The sequence below is a fragment of the Zasmidium cellare genome (genome assembly GCF_010093935.1).
Source record: "Zasmidium cellare ATCC 36951 unplaced genomic scaffold M409scaffold_8, whole genome shotgun sequence".
NCBI classification, from domain to species: Eukaryota; Fungi; Ascomycota; class Dothideomycetes; order Mycosphaerellales; family Mycosphaerellaceae; genus Zasmidium; species Zasmidium cellare.
In genome coordinates, this window is record NW_022986952.1 from 488737 (window position 1) to 508772 (window position 20036).

A 20036-nucleotide genomic window follows, 5' to 3' on the forward strand; every position below is an offset into this window, starting at 1 on the left:
GAGGGTCTTAATATCGCCACGTCGATGGATGTTCGCGGAAGTTGCTGTTCAAGAAGGACTTGTTGAAGGTGCAGTCCACGAGACGCAAACTATACTCTTTTCTGATGTATGTCTCCGTCATGCTGGGAACAATATGTCACGGGTGGCAAAGCAACGCTGTCGAGCGTGAAATGTCTTATCAATTCTTTCCAAAGACACTGTTCACAAATCGAGGCGTGCGAAGAGGACAAATGTGTCGACTAGAATCGCCCGCCTTCTCAACGACCAGCGATCTGACTGTGGCGAAGAATACGAGCATGAACAGTGGCTGTATGTCGCTTGTGGCAGTCGTTGCGTTGCAGGGAGCTCCAAGATCAGTGAGAAGCCACGCTGTCTCTAAAATCGCATCAAGGGTTGAGACTGAAGCCTTCTATCAATTGAGCCGATGAGTGTGGTGTTCAAGAGCAAGGTAAGACCAGTGTTCTGCCTCGCAAGCTGTCGGTCTCATGATCCCATGCGTCATGGTAATCGAAGACCGACCTCCAGGCCTTCTCTGGAGAAGTCGCGTCAAAGCATGATCTCCAGGAACCGTTCAAGATGAACGTTTCGGATGGTGCTCGCCACTATCCTCAGAGTCGATAGAGTTTCCACATCCAGATGGTAAAAGCTGTTCACTTGTTAAACAACACCACCTCCCCAAAAGCCTTACTCCTCAACCTCTCCACCACCTTCTTCTCGCTCAGATGCATCGCAACGCAAATCTCATCAAAGCAGTGCGTCCCATCCAGAAACCACCTCAAACGCTCATCCTCCTCATTTCTCAATCGATCCGCACTTTTGAAACTCTTAGCCATCAGACTGCCATTTGCCGGTGCTGATGGCGGCGTCGCCCATCCGCTGGACAGAGCCGCTTTCTTCCATGCTCGATCGAACTCTCGCACGGCATCTTCGTTGGAGCGAGGAGGTCTGGATATCGAGCCTGAGGAATGTTTCTTTGTCGAGCCAAGTGGAGCGGTGGGGTGCGATTCGATGGCGAGGGCGTATTTGTGGACGCGGCGGAGGAAGCCTTTGATGATGCCGAACGTTATGAATCGGCGGACATCGATGCTGGTGAGGAGAGTCTTGTGGGTAATGCAGTACTCGTAGAGTTGGAGACCAGGTTGTAGCAGGGCGTAGAGCTCGATGATGGTTTCTCGGGAAGGTAATGCTAGGTCTTTGGGATCCGACTTGTTAGTAGCCTTCTTTTCAGGGGTAATGGCGACATAGTGACGGCACTCGTCCAGCAGCTCCTCATCTTTTGCGAACGAAGCAGCTTCATCATTGCAAGTGTAGATTGCTTGAAAGTGGAAGATGTCGAGCAGCATGGCACGTCCATAGTAGACAAGCTCCTTCACGGCACGCTTGACGAGTTTCAACTCCACGTCAGCCAGTTCAGCGATCCTCTGAACATGTTTGATGCCATCAATATGCGGATTTATACGCTGAAGAGTGAGGTCCCACGTCCAATCCGCCGGCGAAGGTAGAGAACGCACCAGCAACGGCACATCCCACGCATGAATCTTAGGCGCCGCAGGCTCCTCATAGTCAAGTCGAAGATTCAGCACATTGGCATCATCGACCCTGACACAAGCCTCCCCATACGCATTCAAATCCTCGAATATGTTCTCCAGCATTGTATACACAATCCCCACGTCCGCAGGATACCGCTCTTCACCAGCCCACTTCAAACCAGGTAGATCCTCTTCCTTCTGCAGCAATCCCTCCTCTTCTTCCAACGACGTCAAAAGCTTCGCTGTCTTCCTCACAATCCGATCCCACGGCTGTGCATCCTCATCTTCGTCCAGCACGAAGCATATGTTGAACGTGAATCGATTGCGGTCGTACTTCGAATCTTCGAGCGAAATGGGAAATGCCAAGACGCGGTATCCATTGGAGCAGATCGACAGAGGGTCATTGCATAGGTCGTATGGAGGTATGATATAGGACGAGATATCGCTCCAGGTGATCAATGGCTTCTTTTCAGGCGACGTCGAGAGGATTGAGCCGACGGGATACTGGTGGACCACGGAGACGCCACGAGCTTGGTGAAAGCGGGCATAGAAGATTGCTTTTAGCATTGTTGTGATTCGTTGAGACCGGTGGCCTCTGGTTGTGTCTCGGCTACATCATTGTCGAGAGGTGAGGTTGGTAAATAAGGTCGCGCGGCCTGCGCGGTTGTTGTGCTTTATCGATATGGTTAAAATGCGGACCTGTCTCCGAAGGAAAGGGCGACCTGTGAGTCGTCACACGTGATCAAGCGCTAGTGGGTGTTGAAACTCTATCGCTACAAGAAATGTCAAGCTTCAGATTCAAAATTCAACCATGATGTAGCGTCCTAACCCAACATGATCTTCACAGCATACATTGAGACTTCTTGTGAAATCCGAACGTCATTCATCGACAACATACATTACTCATTTACTCATATCTTAACCTCCGCCGGCACTGAGATCTCCAAGATGTCCACTCCCTTCGAGATCTCGCTCTTGCTCGGCATCTTTCCTCTCCTCATGAGCTCTGCCGATTGAGTCATGTATGGATCCTTCATCATGCTGGCGACAGCAACAACCGTCTCGCTTTTTGTATAGTAGGCGACAAAGCTCTGCTTGCCCTCGCTCACGTCCGTGTTGCCCTGGATGATCACGTCGTCGAAGCCTTCTGGAGTATGACCACAGTATCTCAGCTGAGCACCAAGGGCAGACCAGAAGACTGGAATGAATGGCTTGGGCTTCGAGCCCGGGTTGTTAATCGAGTTGGCAACGGATCGGCCGGCGTTCTGAGCAACGTTCCAATGCTCAATGCGAACAGGCTTGCCATTGCCGCCAGGTCCGTGGTAGGGGTATGTTGCAATGTCACCAATGGCGTAGACGTTCTTCAGACCCTTGATAGTGAACGACTCGTCCACAGCTACTGAGCCATCCTTTTCGAGCTGGACCGAGCTGTTGTCCTTGAGGAAGTCCGTCGAGGGTCGGACACCAACACCTTCGATAACCAGATCTGCTTCCAGAGCAGTGCCGTCTTTCAAGGTTACCTTGCCGATTGATCCGGACTTGGTCTCGCTCTCAACACCCTTGTCAACCTCCGCGCTCATATAGAACTTGATGCCGTTCTTCTCCAGCAGCTTGCGGAAGATTGCGCCAACCTTTTTACCCATAACTCGCTCCATTGGCTCTTCCTCCATTCCGATTATTGAAACATCATGTTTCTTACCGGCGAGAGCGTTTCCTACTTCGAGCCCAATGAAACTCGAGCCAACAACAACCACTTTCTTGCCGCCATCTTCACCGGCTGCTTTCAGGATCTCTTGGACGTGGGAAACGGTTCGCAGGAGGAAGACGTTCTTGAGATCTCCTTTAAGACCAGGAAGTGGTAATTGTCGAGGAGTACCACCGGTAGCGAGGATGAGCTTGGTGAAGCTGTAATCCTTGCCATCTTGTGTCTGGAGCTGGCCGCCATAGAAGTCAACGGACTTGACTGTGCCGGTGACAAGATCAACGCTGCCTTCCTTGTAGTAGTCCTTACTCCGGAGCTCGAGCTTGGATACATCACCGATCAACGCCTTCGAGAGCTTGGTCCTGTCGAATGGAGTGCTCTCTTCTTCAGCAATGTTGATGATGGAGCCGGTGTATCCTCCTGCTCTCAGTCCGTCTATTGCACCAAACGCACCGCTACCGCGGCCGACCACGACGACTTGATCATTGCCCTTGGCCTGACACTTGATGCTCATATTACGTCTGTTGGCCTTGATTGCTGCCTCTTCGCCCTTGATGTACACGCTGCCATCTTTCTCGACGATTTCGAACTTCTGGAGAGGGTCTGGAGCCGGGGCGTCCTCGATATCACCTAATCCAAATCAGCAACTTATATCCATTCCGTCAACAACGTTTATACTCACCAGTCTTTACATTCCAGCAAGCGCCATGCCAAGGGCATGTCAACCGTCCGTCACCACTCAAGACACCTATACGACATCAATACGAAAACCTCAATACCAGTAGCCATCCAGACATACCCTTCGCCAACGGAGCGCCATAATGCGTACACTTCGCACTCAAAGCATGCACTTCGTCCTTGACCTTCGCAAGCAGAACCTTGCCCTCCTCGATCCCCTCAACCTCAACCTCCTGCAACTGTCCATTCTTGAGATCAATGCTCGTCAAGCCCTTAAGCTTGAACTCAGTCGCCATAGCTCTCGAAATCGCAGAGAAAGCCCGCGGTGCTTGTTGTTGGAACGGAAGCGTTTGTCTGAAGACCGCCTGTCGTAGAAGAGAAGGAAGAAGCAGTGTCCGGTGAAGAAGAGGCATGAAACACCAACGGAGATAGTCCACGTCCGCAACGTCAGATGGGCAATGCAGGCCAGCTTCGGGGGAGCTGTGAGGTGATGTTGTGATGGAGAGATGGATTACACCTTGATTGCTGCTGATTGGCCGTTCGTGCGTCATGGTGATGGAGGGATCCTTGCTTATCGATAAGGATTGTTAATATCACCGGAGCTATTGGTTGGTTTCGACTGGACGACACGGGTTGACTATGGAGACAGCGAAATGGCGTCCGACCTTGGCGATGGCATTGAAAGAGAGGCCTTCAACACCATGCTCGTTGAGATCGAGTAGAACACCACCGTTCAGTGCCTCAAACGTCTGAGCTTTGCACGAACAAATATCATCGACTTCACGGTCTTGCTTACCGATCAACCAGCCCTACGACATTCTTCTTCTACGCATTGTTGCATGGAACATCACGAACACAAGACGTAAGAAAAGGGAGTGAGACCATCACTTTAACTCAGCGCGCGACCTTTGACTTTACCGCGTCTGCATTGGGGGGTATGTACGAAGGGGACTAGTCTGGCTGTGCATTGCTCAATAGGCATACTTTCCCGCAAAGGCAACTAGGCCAAGGCACTTGCATCCTGTCATGAGCGCCGCCCTTCCTTTCCAGTCCCATGTACCATCGAATTCGGTGATGTGTCGCCTCCTTTTCCGTCGTTCTGTTTTTCCATGTTTTCGTCATTTTCTGGGGTGGACTTGGGTGTGAAGCAAAGCAAGTGTGTGAGGCGTCGCTGTGGACGCAGCGTTGGTGTGAAGCGTGAAGTCTTGTTCAGCAAGAGGCTCGTTGTGGGTGAGCAAGGTCGAGTCAGTGAGTGCAGTGTTTGGTTTCAAACCGTCTAAACGAGGTCTTTGCGGAAGATTCTGACAAAGATCACGCCGAGAGTTGCGATGAAGGCCCACATGATGAGGTTTATCGGAAGCCAGATGATCAGACTCTGGTTCTTGTCGCTGGGCCTCATGCCAGGCACGCGGTTGTTGAACTTCTTGCGTATGAGCCAGTCGAATCCACCACACCAGAACACAAAAGGCAGGCCTGGAACGAGGAAGCTGAAGATCCTCCAGGACTCAGAGTATGCCTCGACTTCTTTGCGCGTGGAGACATCCAGCTCGGCCAGGTAGTCGAAGTCTCTGGCGAAATCTCCGCGCATGCCGAGTCTTGGCTGAAGTTCAATATCCGGCTGTAGCGCAGTCGACTGTGCGGTCATCACATTGGTGGCGATTGGGGTACTGGCAAACCGCTTAGGCTGCAGAGTCCACGCCGGCTCACGTCTAGCCAACTCGGCATCAGTGAGGCCACGGCCGCGAGGTGGGACGTTACGCTTCGGTGGGAGGAGCTTCAACTCATGCAGGCGAACCTGTCCGTTCATAGCGGGACGGCGCGACCGCTTGTTTGATGCTTCCTCTGCACGGTGGCCGCGATCGACGGCGGTGCGGCTAGCAGACACTGCAGTGCTCTTTGGTTGGGCGGGGACGGCGAGCGCATGGGCTGTGGCATTCTCCGTGAAGGGAGACCAGTGGTTTGGCGAGCGTCCGTCTCGAACAGTCACGAAGTCGCAGAGGCTCTCACTCCATTCGAGGTTATTTTGGCCTGTGAAGCTGTCCGGTGTGCCCAACAGACGGCGCTCGGAGGCAGCAGTCACAGACTTATTTGATGGCGTGCCTTTGCCAATCTCCTTGACCTTGCTAAAAATGTTCTCCGGCTTGTAGTCTGGTCTGAAAGGCACCAGCTTCTGGAGCTTGGCACGGGTCTTCGACTTGATCTCGGCCACATTCTCAATGGACCGATTAGCCAGAAACTCGGAGGCCTCACGAACAGCGGCAGGGTTGGTCTTGCGCAGACGCTCCAGTTCTTGGAGGTCCAGCTTGCGCTGCTCCTTGTCGATATTTGGAACGCTACCGTGCTTCGTACGCATGCCCTCGATGAGGATGTTGTCACAGAGAAGACTGGTGGCTTTCTGAGTATCGCGGCGATGGTCAAACTTGTCGGCTGGAGCGTCAGGAGGTGCCTCGAAGTTGGTGCGTTCAGGGCCTTCGGTAGGGCGAGATTGCTTGCCAGAAGCCTGGGGAGCTTGCGCCAAAGCATCTGGGCCAGCGCTGAGGCGATTCTCCGTTCCGTACGCGCTTGTATCAGCATAGCTGTCTTCGCTCTGGCAACTATTATTGCGGGGCAGAGCAGCTGAAGACTTGGACACTTCTGTCTCCCAGGCACTCTCGTTGTCGCCACCTGGCGCGTTGTCGAAGATGATATCGAACGGGTAAATGCTCGAGCTTCTTGGCAGTGGACGATGGACATCTTTCAGCTCATCGTCGTCGACGAATCTGAACTGCTCCGGTACGTTGCTGTTCCTCTCATGGTACACGACCGTGCCACTGCTTGAGCACTGCGAGGGGCTGGACTGGTCACCGAGCCAATAGGGTCTAAAGGGGTTCGTGCCTTCGTCAGGGACATATGGCGGGATCTCGTCAGCCACGGGAGTGGCATTGGGCGCGGTAGTGATGTTGAGAAGGTGATTTGTCTCACCGTACGTCCGATCACTCGTGGGAAGCTCGCTGCAGTTCGACCAGTATTTGACGCCAGTGTATGCCGGGGTCGGTGGCGTAGGGAAGTCTCGGATCAGAGCGACTGCTGAGTCCGGGGTTTTGACTTCCTCTAAATCCACGTTCTGAGCTTGGGCGTACAACATGTACATAGGCTGCTTTCCCTTGCCCTTTGTGACTATAGCACGGCTATGCTCAATGGAAGGGCTGTTCTGAGCCGAGCCATCATTCTCTGGCGAGGATGGCACCCTCGTGTAGTCGTAGCTACCGATGATGTCTTTGATAGTGGGATCCGACTCTTGATCTGCGTGTGTCCTGTGAAGAAAAACATCTGGTAAGTGCGCTCTTTAGACGGGATCGACGGGAAGAAGTAACATACGCCTGAGATACTGCACCATCATCATGAAAAGGAGAGCTGACTGGGTCAGCTCCCGTCACGACGTTGGGCGTGTTCTCAGCATCGTGGTCCTTCTTCAGCACTTCTTCGATGGTCATGAGATTGGGCCGGGAACCATTCTCGCTAATGGTGAGGTCGAAAGGATCAGAGCAATGAGTGTAGCGCTGATGAAGGAGAGGTTCAGAGTTGAGCTTGGTGGAAGCTGAGGCAATGTCAGTATGGATGCGCAGTGAAGGGAGTGGTAGAGCTTACTAGATGGGCTTAAGTGCGACTCTTCATTGTCGACAGCTGGAGCATTGACAACTGGGCGACAGTCCTGGTAGACGGGACCTTCGTGCTTGATGGGAGGATCATCGTTGGTGTTTCCAAATGGATCGGCTCTGGAGATGGACTGCGAATCGCTGAATGGGTTTGTGCTCGGCTTGACTTTGACACGCTGAGCTGGAAGTGCAGCGAAAGTTCCGTTCTTGGGGGCTTCAAACTCCTTGTTCTTGTGGGCAAGGGGTGAATCGTTCACAACGGCCTTTGGAGGAGATTGCAAATCTTCCTGAACTCGCAAGATGTGACGCCGTGCGCTGTCAGGGTCTCCGTACAGCACACGAGCATGACGGGAACTGTCGCTGCCCATGCGCAGGGAGTTCTGCGACGCCTCGCCGGTGAGAGCGTTGTACGACATGTTGTCGTCTTCTGATTTCTCGTCGAAATACTCGTCGAGCAGGCCGTCTATCTCGGCCGGGGTTTCAAAGCTGTGACCTTCTAGTAGCAAGGACGCGTGAGGGTTCACAACGTCAAAAGAAGTGCCGTGATAGTGGAGTACCGCTGGGCTACTTGGTGAATTTGGTTCGGTGAGGTGTCCTGCGTGCAAGTCAGCGTTTGCATCTGCTCCAGCAAGCTGGGGCGAAACAACATACCCAAGGTGCCCGACCAGTTATTCTGTCCAGGAGCTACTGGAAATTGGAACTTCGAGAGAGAGTAGGACGACGTCGCTGCAGTGTCCTTCTCTTCGCGTGATCGAGCACTCGGTGTGCTGAAGTCTGCTCTGCCGGCTGCTGCTGCTGCTTCGACTTCGTGGTCTTGCTCGTCGGCTATCGGCTCTGTTTCTCTGAAACGCACTGTTCTAGTCGTCGCGTTAGGTGGCACGCTCTGATGAGCGAACAAAGGCGCTGGTTGCAACAAACTCTGCTCGCTGCTCTGCTCGCTCAGGTCCGGCTGGTCGCTCGCAAAATCTTGATATACGGCGGAGGGCTCAAACACCGCGGCGTAAACCTCCCAAATTGCTCCGTCACGCTCAATGCTCTGCTGGTTGTCGCCGGAACCTCCACCGTGCGCTCGTCGCGGTAGACGCTTCGCCTGCTTGAGGCTGTCAAACTTACGCTTTGTCCGAATCGGCTCTGTGAGCTCAATCCGCTCGTTCACCCTCCGCTGCTCGAAGCTCGAGCCACCTCGGTGAACGGGCGTGTGTGTTGGCGTTGACTGCAGCGTCGTCACCGTCGATGACAGTGAGGGTGATGCTGTGTTTGGTCGAGGTCGAGGTGTGGCGGGTGGAGGTGGCAAAGAGGAAAGCAGAAGCGGGTGAGGGGCGAATGAGTGAATGAAGTGTGGTGAGGTTGAGATCGAAGGCCACGGAGAACCCGCCTGCGCCGGGGTGACCGCGAGGTTGGCGACCGATGGCTTCCGCCTCACGCGCCTGGTGTCGAAGTCTGGCGACGCAGACAGCGGGGATTGCTGAAGCTTGTGGTAGTCGTGAAGCGTCAGCTGCGGTTCGCGGTGGTGGTGGGGTGGTGGTGGGTTGAAAGCCGCTGCAAAAGACGAGACGTCCACGTCCAGCGGCGCGGCCATGTTTGGACCCTGAATTTCGGAAAATCACGTGCAATCGAGTTCTCACGAACAGATCGTTGAATGGCCAGACTGAAGACGACATTTCTCCATCATACTCGTATCCTTCGACGTCTGCAGGGAGGTGTGGTGGTGCGCAGAGCAGAAGCGACTTCAAACCCCCGGGAAACCCAGCACGTTGCTCACGTCGTCCAGATCCAAGTCACTACCGCAACCAGACAGGAGACGGCCAGCTTCTCCAAAGGCGTGTCAACGCTCCAAGGTGTTGTTGTTTCGCGGTTGGCAAGTTTCGAGATCGGAAAGATATATTTCGCCATGTCAGTCTCGCTCAAGACCAAAGTCATCATCAAACTCACTTCCAAAACCCCAAGTTCCCTCTATATCTGCTTCAATTTCCTTTCGGAGCTGAGCGAGCGTCTTCCTCAAATATCCTATCTCGTAGCCTCTTCTGAAGGATTCGTCTGACCCGGCTGCTTGGAGGCGTCACGGGCATGTTGTCGAAAGATCAAACACACGAAAATGGAAGCACCTTTTTGAACCAAGTCTGCCAAAGAAAGGTCGAACGTTACCAACAGCCCTACGGCGGGAAGTCTACGGACATGAAAGAGTACACGAGGTAAGAGGAAGAAGGCGAGCCCGGTTCGGCAGCCAGCACGCAGGAAGGACCCACTGCCGCGCCTGTGGCCACGAAGGCATCACGAACTCTCACGCCAAGCCGAACGTGACAGCGTGGTGTGGAGGCAAGATGCTGCTTGCTGCAGTCGCTGTGACGAAGAAAAGGTCGACGGCCTTCGGAGGGTGAGGTCGTGAGAAGCTCAGCCCCTCAGCCAATCGCTGGGTCTGAGCGTGAAAGCCGGTCTCGCATCTGGCCACAGCACCCAGCAAATGAAAGACCGCAGACGCCCTTTCTGCTACACACCATGTCTTGAGATCTGGTGGTGGCCGTCAGACGAGGCCAGCTCCGCACCGTACCTGCGTGACACACATGAAGGCTATGCATGTCATTCTCTGGTTGTCTCCGAGTCGACGCACTTCTCCTGGGACCAATCGGCAGCGTTGACAGCATTTTGCCTCCAAAGCGTGGCATCAACTTGCAAGGATACCTCCCGGAAAAGCTGCACAGCGACCCAAGTTCATAAGAGCACCATCTTGCTGCCACCTCTGCTTGGGCTGATGGAAGCCGAGAGAACGCTTTTAGGTTTCATTCTACGTAAGCTACATACGACACCAAGAGAGCAATTCGGAGCTGAGAATGTGAGCTGAATGGATGAACCTCGAGTAGGAATACGGTAGCGCAAGTCGAGATCCACGGAAAACGCCAGACGCACATGTTTGCTCCGCGCCTTGCCATGCGTTCGCGCTGCCGGACAGATCATCCGATGCTCTCGTTGACGCCACGGACTATACCGTACGAGACTCCAGCCGCCAGAGCGCCTATCGTCAACGTCTGCAAAGCGCTCCAGGCTGCGTCTCGATGCGAAGTGCCTGTGACAAGTGCTTTGGTATAGCCGAAGGCGAGCAGAACAACTCCCGTGATCCCGATTGATGTTAACAGCGCGTTGTTAACGTTGTGCTTGAAAGCGAAGTAGGGAATCATAGGGAGAAGACCTCCTATGATTTATCAGCCGATGAACATCAGGCGTGCGTCGTCAGCCACCTACCAAAAAAGTACGAGAGACCCATGACCAGGCCTTCGATCCAAGCCATGCGGACTGCGGGTTTCTCCAGCTTGAGCTCAAAGTCCATCATGAACTGGAGTGATCAGCACTGTTCTCTAAAATCAAGTCTTTGATGGCCAAGCTCACCTGGACCCACATCTCCTCGTTCACTTTCAGGCCATCAACGACACCTTTGGATGCTTGTCGCGAGATGCCATAACGATCGAAGATCTCAAAAATTTCTTGTTCCTCAGCTTGCGGACATTCTCTGACTTCGATCCACTCGCGGCATTCTTCCACTTCGTAGTGCTTGCGCTCCGTCACAGCAGCAAGGTAAGCACCCAGTCCCATGGAGATCGATCCAGCGAATAGCTCGGCCAGACCGCCCAGAAAAGCAATTTTCGAATCCCCCAAGGCTGACAGGCCGGCTGTCAATGCGAAGGGTACTGTCAGGCCGTCTGCGAAACCAATTATGCTGTCCCTGATGAACACACTATGTCCAGTGTGTCGTTCCTTGTGAGGGCTCGACTTCTCGCTGTCAGAGCTGTCCTGGGTACGTTCCTTTGTCATGGCCGGCAATTGTTTGGGTGTCGACATGTTGATCGATGGATGCGATTTCTAGGGACACCGGATTGGCACGCGCCGTCTTCACGTTAATGAATGTGAAGAAAGCGAGTACAAGCAAACAAGATTGCTGTTGGTATGGTATGTGTGACGAGCCCAACGTGGATCCCGCGATGCCAAATGCCAGAGCCCGATGGTTCTGTACATCCCACGAAATGCGTTGCAATCATCGGATCAGATTTGTACACGGTAGGCCATTGGAAGGAGCAAGAGTACACTCGCTAGTTGTATTCACGACTTACAATAGCTACCGGACTAGCCATTGATGGCAACCTTGGTCCAGGTTTCCTGCTGGGAATGGAGACATCGTGACTGCCTGGCACTGCACAAATCGTTGACAAACCATCATCTTAGTGTAATGAGAATGAAAGGGACAAAGAAATGGTGCGGCCCAAAGTGTGACATGTGGTTGCAGCAGCATGTTTTCTAGGCACTGTAGATGGAGTTGAGCGAAGAGGAGGAGGGAGAAGAAGACCAAACGTTTCTGACGAGGGAGCGGCCTGTATTGAGCGGTTGAAGCCGCCGCTAGCGTCGGGAAGAGACGAAGTGCAGGGATGGAGATCTGTAATTGGCCAGTGCATCCGAGCTCATCTCCTAACCTCAAACAACACCACACCTTCACTCCAGAATCACCACCGCCTCAACTCGAACATCACGCGCATGCACGACGACAGCAGAGGACCCGGCACCCCTAGCCACACACGCGAACCGCACTACGTCCGCACGGCGGATCTGTAGAGGACATTTCTACGCACCACCACCAGAATCACCACCTTCACTACTCACATCACGACTCCTGCGCAATATGGCGTCGAGAACGCCAACTCCCGACCATGGCGCGCGAGAAAGGCTACCCAACCTCTGGGAAGTGTTGTCCCGCCGCACATTGGCGCCGGTGGACCTGTTTTCATTCTACATCTACATGCGCGATGTCCAGCGCAGTGTCGACTACCTAGACTTCTGGTAAGAAATTTGAGCGGCGAGGGCACGCGAAAGTCATAAGGCGATCAATCTAACAAATCACAGGCTCGACGTCTCCCAGCACATGTCGCTATGTCGACACTACGTCCGCGAACTTCGCCGATCAGTCCTCGTGTCAACCCCCGACCTCGACAAGTCCGGCTCAAAACGATCCTCACAGATTCTGGACAACATCGAGAGAACATCGTCAGATCAAGGCCCAAGTGGGACACAATATCGCGACAAGTCAGCGGACAGGCAGACGCCCGACCAACGTTTGAGCGCATTCCTGAGGCAGGACAATGGGACAGGACATAGCCCGCATAATAGCCAGGGAAGCAGACATTCTGAAGGGACAACGCCTGGAGCCGAGCAGCCACCCAGACCGAGCTTTATGACCGGCAATTCGAACTCGCCCTCGCCGAACATTCATAGCAACAACAGCCCGCAAAACACTGTTGCTCGTGCCGACATTCGTGCTTCGGCAGAAAAGATTCTCTACACCTTCCTTTTGCCTGGCGCTGAACGAGAGATCATCCTTCCGCAGGGCATCTTGAATGAAATCACACACAATATCGAGCGAGAAGGGCGAGATGACCCTGAAGTTTTTGATGCGGCAAAGGACTATGTTTTCCAGGCAATGGAACGAGATGCCTTCCCCGGCTTCCTTAGAGCAAAAGCTCTGGGCAACATCGTTCAGCCGTCGCTCATGCTCCGCTTGATCGCTGGGCTGGTCTCCATGTTTGGAGCATTCTGGACTGCATTCGTTCTCCTCTTCCTGAACAAGGATAGAGCTACGCGATGCTGGCTAATCCTGCCCTTCACTGTTGGCATTTATCTCCTTGCGTCACACCAGTATCTGCTGGACCCACTTCTCGCCCTGGCTGGGCTGAGCGAGTACACATTCCTCAGCTTTGCACGGATAAAGGAGCCGTTCATCCGGTAAGCATCACCATTAAACGGGAGACTACGTGATCATCCGACTGACACAACGTACAGAAAGCTTCTGACTCGGCGCTCACTGATATGTTTGCTGTCGATTGCCCTCATTGACGCTGCGTTGTGTTGTTTGTTCATTTTTGTACCAGGCAAACGCCTTTGAGTTGCGGCTTTACGGATGGCGTTATGGGAGCAAGAGACCACGGCTGCGACAGAACCAAAGGCGACCGTCAAGCGTTTGCCACTTGATTCTGAGGCGTCAATCTTTCGTCACTGATGTCGAACGATAATGTTTTATTCGGATACCCGCACAGCAGTGTTTCCCAAGTATTTTCACAGTAGCTCGACATGGAATCTCATTCAGCTTGGTCTTGCTTTACAGCTTGAAGTGTCTCCGCTGTCATTTCCAGATGCAAGGTGTGAGAGTCCACTCATTTGGCCTCTCGTAAGTCATTAACATTCTACCATTAATATCATTATCTGCGCGTTCGTGGCTGGCTGGCTAGCTATACTAAAAGAGTGCTCCGCGAAAAACGGAGAGATCGACGAAGAATGCACAAGCAATTAGGTAAAAACCTCCAAACGCCCTCGTAACTTCATCACTGCGTCTGATGATCATGCCCGTGATGCTGCTGCTGCTGCTCATGCTGCGAAGGCAGACTCACTCCTCTCAAGTAACTCGCTTCTGCCAACGCAGCCAAAGGATCTTCCTCCCTACCGTGGACATCCTGTCCTGCTCCTCCGTACGCCTGGCCATCCGACGGCCCCTCGCTATACGTGTGGTCATAATGGCCGGAGTATCCGTCGAGAACTTGTGATTGCGACTCTGGGCCGGTGGCGTAGTTACTCGCTCCAGCAGATATCGAGGGTTGGGGATCAAACGCGGTATAGCTATCGCACCACTGCGACGAGTAGTCCGTCTGTTGCGTATAATCCTGCGACTGCTGCGAAGCATCATGTGTGAAAGTTGTATCCTGTCTCTCCGTCTGCGTGTAGTCTTGCAGCGCTGGATCCGCCACGAAGTCCGTCGTCGCAGTGTCAAAGTTGAATGCGGAGCTGTCGAAGTTGCTGAAATCCATGATTGAAGGGTCCGCGTAGGAGATGTTGATATTCCCGCCACTGAAGTCGAAGCCGTTATCTGCGGCGCCGGGGAAGTCGATAGCGCTGTGGGGAGCGGTGTTCGTGCCGTCGTCGAGGTTTGTGGGCCAGGTGCCTGAGGGAAGGGCGGAGCCTCCTGAGCTGCTCGTGTCGTATTCGAAGGGAGATTGGAGGGCTGGTTGGGGCATAGAGGAGGTTGTGGTGAAGTCGAGGTTATAGTCGTAGACGGAGTCGACTCTCTCCGTTCGCTGTTGGGAGGTGTAGTCGTACGAGGAGGGCGATGAAGGAAGTCTGAGACGTCGCCAGTATGCTTTTCCTCGAACGTCTCGTGACAGGCGGAAGGACCACACTATGACGAGGAGTCGTTCGGGGCCCTGCTCCGTGTTGATGAAGACTTCTTGCATGGCAGTGATGTTCTTGATCGAGTCTCGAACTTCTTCGACTGCCCTGTCTAGGTCTTCGCTGTCTCGTAGTCGAGCGGCCATCCATTGGCATTGCTTCGCCCAGAACTCGCTGCCGAATTTGAGCTGTGCTTCTACGCCGGCGCTTCCATCGTCCGAACTGAAGATGTCAACTTTTGTTGTTGCGTTGTAGCCTACCAGCAGCTCGCCATTCTTGTAGAAGGTGTTCCGGCAGGAGACGTCGGCGTTGATGTCAAGGTATCGACTTTTGCAGAGGAACGATATCGCCAATCGAATCTTAGGCAACGTCTTGCCCGTCTTCGCATCCTTGAACTCAATCGTCGGGAAAGCAAGCGACGCCTCCGCGAGAACAATGTTACAGCCAGGCCGTCGTTGCCAAAGCAGGAGTGCTGTAAATGGATGTGACTGACTGAACGCAGTCATATCCTCCGGCTTCTCGTCGTCCTGTCGTGGATCCGAAATCGCATGTGTATAGTCGTGAAGCCGCTCAATGTTCCCATCTGGGAGTTCGCGCTGCACGAACATCTGAAAGTCTCTGGGCTCAAATACGGCGAGGTATCCCTTCACCTTGGCCAGTTCATGCGAGTTCGCCATGGGTGCCACTGGAGCAGCAGGCACCCGCTGTACTGGTGCTGTGGCCGGATAGCAAGAAGCGACCCGACCGACACTGCTGTGATACGACGCTGCTCGTCCGCCGTACATTCGACCGGGATGTCCCATGTGGCCCATGTCTTCCTTGGATAAGAACTTCATGATGACGGGGTCGCCTTCCACGAAGGGCTTCAACACTTGGATGTGACTAGAAACTTGCTTTCTGGTGCGAGCCTCGCCGGTCAACTCTTCGATGTAGTCGGCAATGAGCTCGTTGCGTCCTCTTCTCTTGTCTTTGTGTGGGATTTGACGACGTCCCATGGGTCGCCAGTAGACGAGAGCTGCAACCAAACGTCAGTCATGAACGGCGACGGTAGTCTCTCCTGACGAGATACATACCTTGGAAGAACGCCCACTCCAGATGATCCGGCCATTTCTGCTCCTGCCCATTCTTGTCATCCTTTTGCTGTCGATTGCGATACTTCATATAATGGTCCGACGCTCGGAACCGTTCGTAAAGCTGCGATGCAATTTGTTTCGCCCGAGCCCGAGCATCATGAGTGTCGTGGCCCAGTTGATACCTCGAGCTGCTGTGTCGATATTGGTTTCGTTGCAACGGCGTCTGACGGTATATATGTTGTGGCTGTGGTTGAGGGTGATGACCGGGATAGTTGTTCTCTGTCAACAACGACGAGTACTTTTGCTCCTGGCCCTCGACATAGGAGTACTCATTGTGCTGTCGATTCGTTGACTGCTCCTGTAGCGCCCTCGACGTGCGGCCCGTATCGGCATTCAGTAATGGTGAGCCGTTCGAAGGCAAAACCGGCGCCGGTTGAATCATTGTGTGTGAGCAATCCAGCTGCAGAGGCATGCAGCAGAAGAATGCTTGCAAAGTCAAGAATGTTTAAGGGACCTCTTCGACGGTCTCGCCGTGATTCGCCAGATGTATGTGTTGTGACAGACGAAATCAAAGGAACGTAAGAAGTTGGATCGTTTGGGTTGTAGAAAAGGAACGACTAGGTTGGACTTGAAAAGGAGTGGCAGCACCTCCAGGCTGAAGGGAACTCACGGGTCATGCCGTGGTTGCTAGCCAACAAGACGGTATATACACAGGCCTCGTTGAAAGTACCATCTAGACAGGAAGGGTGTGCGTGCTGACTTAGCCTTGTGTCGCCGCCAGGGGCCCAGGAGCAGAGCATGCAATCTCGGCCCTGCCTGCTCAAGCAGTCTAAAAGGTGGTTCGGCTGGATAACCGATTGCCTGCATCAACATCTCCAGATAGCGTAGCCTAGACCGGCAAGGCGACCTCATAAAAGTGAGTGCAAGGGCATGGCAGGTGACGTTACTTTGCCAGTGGAAAAATTGATCGGGGAAGGGATGCTGTAGAGCTTGGCGTGGTGGCAATCTCCAAATGTCTCAATCCTCACGAGAGCAGGAATGCGGCATCAAGTGCGGTGGAATGCAGCATTGTTGACAACCGCGTCGTTAGCAGCTACTTTCATAAGTTTAGGCCCCGCGCTGAAGTCGTCTCGTTGACGCAAGATCTTGAAAAGTCCAGCAAAAGCCAAAAATCGGTCGTGCAGGTGCATGTTACAAAGTGGTCGCATCGAAGGAAGCAAGGGCTCTGCTGTGACTCCAGCCTTGAGACGTCGGATCACGTGAGTAGATCATGTTCGAGTACATGTCAAGGAGTGACATCCCTCTGGGTTGCGCTGTTGATTATCAGTGCATCGTCTCAGCATCTTTCGAAACACTCAAAATTCTGGGATTCACCCAGCACCCTTTGAGGGCATCAATCATCCATCGTCCTCATCTTGCTGTGTGGTAAACTTCTTTCGTCCACCACTGGTGAGCTTCTGCAGTGCGACCTTGTTGACTTGAGCTCCAACCTTCTGTTGCATCTTCTCGAGCTCAGCTTCGGCATCTTCGGGATCCTCTGCAGCAAAATCGAGCACAAGCCTGCGACCCAACAAATGGGTATCGCGCAGGGCATCCATGGCACCTTGGGCTTCCTTGACGGTCATGAAATCGGCGAAGGCGAAGCCACGGGCGCCACGGTCCATCTTCTTGGGCACTCGTACACTGCGAAGCTGACCATAAGCACCGAAGAGGGCTCGAATGTCCTTCTTGGTGGCTTCGAATGGCAAATTCTTGATGATGACCTTGGTTTTTCGGCCGGCAGCCTTCTTCTCAGCATCGGCTTTCCGGCGCTCTTCAGCAGCATCGGCTCCCTTGTGGCTGGCCCGGATCTGCAACTTATGACCTTCCAAAGTGTAGCCATCCATGGCCTGCAGAGCAGCTTGGGCCTCCTGCGCAGATCGAAACTCCAGGAAGCCAAAGCCCATGCTGAGAACTTGACCAGGTTTCTTTGGGTCGGTCTTGGTCTTGACGCGAGCAGAGAGAAAGCCGCTCAAGGGTTTGAAGGTGTCCGTTAGAAGCTGAGTCGTAGTGGTGAAGTTCAGGTTTCGCACGTAAAGGGTGGCTGAACCAAGAGTGTCGGGAACAGTCTGCTCAGAGTCCTTGAGATCTGCCCCCGAGACTTTGCTCACGCCATCAGTTGTCACCTCGCTAGCGACTGGCGCTCCCGAGAACAGATCCTTTGGCGCTTTCTCTAGGAACAGCATCGAGCTTCTCAGCTTTCGATATGCGAGAGCACCAAATGCGGCTTGACATTGAGCCGAGTTTGCATATTCAATGATAGCAATGGTGCCAGACGGAGGCATGAGGAACTTCTTGATGTCCCCATGCTCCTCGAATAGTCGTTTGAGCTCGTCTTTGCTGCAGTCAGATGGTATGTTCTTGACCAGGATGGCCGTATCGCCACGCTGACTTCTCTTGAAGGAATCGAGATCAACGCCTTGTTGTCTGAAGTACGATTTTGTCTCCTGGATGATATGGGTCTCGGCATGAGCCTGCTTTACTGCCGCATCGCTGCTGGTGGGGTCGAGCACCTCCGACTTGGATAAGCCGAGGCGGCTGGCAACACTGGAAACGACGGCGTCGGCATTCATGTAGAGGGCATTCCAGTTGAACGTCTTGGAGGACGCCTCTCTACGACGCTTAATCTCCTGCTGCTTTTTCAGAGGTAGCTTAGATATTTCGAACTCGTCAAGCTGCTGACGACGTGGTTTCGCAGCTATGATATGTAGGAGGCGGCCTTGAAAGGGTTTCCCGTCACGGTCGGTAAGTGCTTGCTCGGCGGAGTCAGGGTCTGTGTATTGCACAAACGCAAAGCCTTTGCCCGTGCCCGTCTTCTTGTCGCGAGCAAGGTGGACCTGTCGAGGATTGTCAGCTGCTGTTGCTATTGATATGGCAAGAACGGTTGTGCTGATAGCTGCTGGTCAGACATGAGAGGCATCTACTAAAATACTCTTTCCAGGATCTAATCAAATGCCGAAGCATAAGCTGTCCCTATCTGGATGATCATCACAAAGCAATTGAACGAAGAGAAAAGTTTAGCTTACCTCTTCCAAGTTCTCATACTGGGCAAATTCAGCCTCAAGTTCCTCAGGTTGGAGGTCGAACGGAAGATTTCGAACGAACAAACGCATGCTTGAGCGAACGCCCTCTGAGTCTTCAGCGGTAGTTGCAGCATCGTCCTTAGATTCTGTCGCATCTCGTGTCGCGTCTCCAGGTGTAGGAATCGAGGCTGCTGCTGCCGCCGCCGAAACGGCTTTTTCATTTGATGAGGTCTCAGCATCCATGTCCACGTCAGAGTCATCTTCAGATCCGGCCAGAGGCTTTGTAGTTGCGACGTCCGCGTCCTCATCATCGTCGAGGAGACCCAGAAGGCGGCTTGTCCGCGACCGTGCCCAATCGGCATCAGACAAGGCTGGCTGGTCAGGCGTTGATTTGGGCTGCTCTCCTGAATCCTCCGCATCCACAACTTCGGGTTCTTGGGCAGTATGTCGAGTCTGTTCGGGGACGACCGAGTCCTCTGCTTTGGATTGGTCCTTCACTCGTTTGGCCTTCTTCGGCACTTGTTCATAATCGTCATCGCTTTCCCCGTCGACGACAGCAGCCGGTTGTTCTTGGTCCTGCGCAGTAGCTACGGTCTCTGACTGTTCGGTCTCATTCTCCCAGACCGCCTTTTTGATCTTTGGCTTGTACACTTCGAGGAATTCCTTCAATTTCGGGTCTGCTTCCTCGTCTCCCTTCTTCACTAGGTCCTCCCTCTTACGCTTGAGCTTGTTCCCATCGTCTGCTGTGTTGCTTCCATCATTGTCTTTATTCTCGGCGCCTAATGCTTTCAAGCTCTCGGGTTCCTCGATTGGACGTGCCAACTCAACTCCGATGCGACTCATGCGAATGAAAGTCTTGTTGAAATACTTCACGGCTTTCTGTGCATCCTCCGGGGTCTTGTAGCCAATGTATCCTGCAAAGACATGTTAGTCACTGATACATGCCCGAGCTCTTCGCCATATCGCTCCAAAGTTTGAGTATGGCCAAAGTGTCTGCACCCACCTATTCGACGGGAAGGGAAGATCTTGACATCAGTAACGTGTCGTCCATTCTGAGAGAAGTGTTTTCGAAAGTCGGGCTCAGTGAAGGTTGGGGGTAAGCCCTTCACGAACACACGCGACGAAGCCATGGTGGAGGGTGTGGACGATCAGATGTAAGGTAG

The 20036-nt window shown here is 53.4% G+C and overlaps 7 protein-coding genes across 7 annotated transcripts; 1 reads left to right on the forward strand and 6 right to left on the reverse strand.

Moving 5' to 3' along the window:
- Positions 1-650: 650 nt before the first annotated feature.
- On the reverse strand, positions 651-2096 carry M409DRAFT_19724 (uncharacterized protein; the record flags this gene model as incomplete). Its single annotated transcript, XM_033805065.1, has 1 exon — positions 651-2096. One exon carries the CDS (start codon positions 2094-2096, stop codon positions 651-653), a length of 1446 nt encoding a protein of 481 aa, XP_033671007.1.
- A 344-nt stretch (positions 2097-2440) lies between these two features.
- On the reverse strand, positions 2441-4205 carry M409DRAFT_19725 (uncharacterized protein; the record flags this gene model as incomplete). Its single annotated transcript, XM_033805066.1, has 3 exons — positions 2441-3861; positions 3914-3979; positions 4031-4205. The coding sequence occupies 3 exons, from the start codon at positions 4203-4205 to the stop codon at positions 2441-2443; spliced, it is 1662 nt and encodes a 553-aa protein (XP_033671008.1).
- A 980-nt stretch (positions 4206-5185) lies between these two features.
- Positions 5186-9123, reverse strand: M409DRAFT_19726 (uncharacterized protein; the record flags this gene model as incomplete). The annotated part of the gene is made up of 4 exons (XM_033805067.1): positions 5186-7202; positions 7267-7486; positions 7537-8139; positions 8196-9123. 4 exons carry the CDS (start codon positions 9121-9123, stop codon positions 5186-5188), a joined length of 3768 nt encoding a protein of 1255 aa, XP_033671009.1.
- A 1369-nt stretch (positions 9124-10492) lies between these two features.
- On the reverse strand, positions 10493-11348 carry M409DRAFT_36014 (uncharacterized protein; the record flags this gene model as incomplete). The annotated part of the gene is made up of 3 exons (XM_033810490.1): positions 10493-10731; positions 10782-10872; positions 10926-11348. The coding sequence occupies 3 exons, from the start codon at positions 11346-11348 to the stop codon at positions 10493-10495; spliced, it is 753 nt and encodes a 250-aa protein (XP_033671010.1).
- An 859-nt stretch (positions 11349-12207) lies between these two features.
- Positions 12208-13464, forward strand: M409DRAFT_64478 (uncharacterized protein; the record flags this gene model as incomplete). The annotated part of the gene is made up of 3 exons (XM_033816101.1): positions 12208-12365; positions 12429-13304; positions 13362-13464. 3 exons carry the CDS (start codon positions 12208-12210, stop codon positions 13462-13464), a joined length of 1137 nt encoding a protein of 378 aa, XP_033671011.1.
- A 436-nt stretch (positions 13465-13900) lies between these two features.
- On the reverse strand, positions 13901-16253 carry M409DRAFT_19729 (uncharacterized protein; the record flags this gene model as incomplete). Its single annotated transcript, XM_033805068.1, has 2 exons — positions 13901-15753; positions 15812-16253. 2 exons carry the CDS (start codon positions 16251-16253, stop codon positions 13901-13903), a joined length of 2295 nt encoding a protein of 764 aa, XP_033671012.1.
- Positions 16254-17208: 955 nt separating this feature from the next.
- On the reverse strand, positions 17209-20003 carry M409DRAFT_64480 (uncharacterized protein; the record flags this gene model as incomplete). The annotated part of the gene is made up of 3 exons (XM_033816102.1): positions 17209-18687; positions 18877-19787; positions 19877-20003. 3 exons carry the CDS (start codon positions 20001-20003, stop codon positions 17209-17211), a joined length of 2517 nt encoding a protein of 838 aa, XP_033671013.1.
- Between the last annotated feature and the right edge of the window lie 33 nt (positions 20004-20036).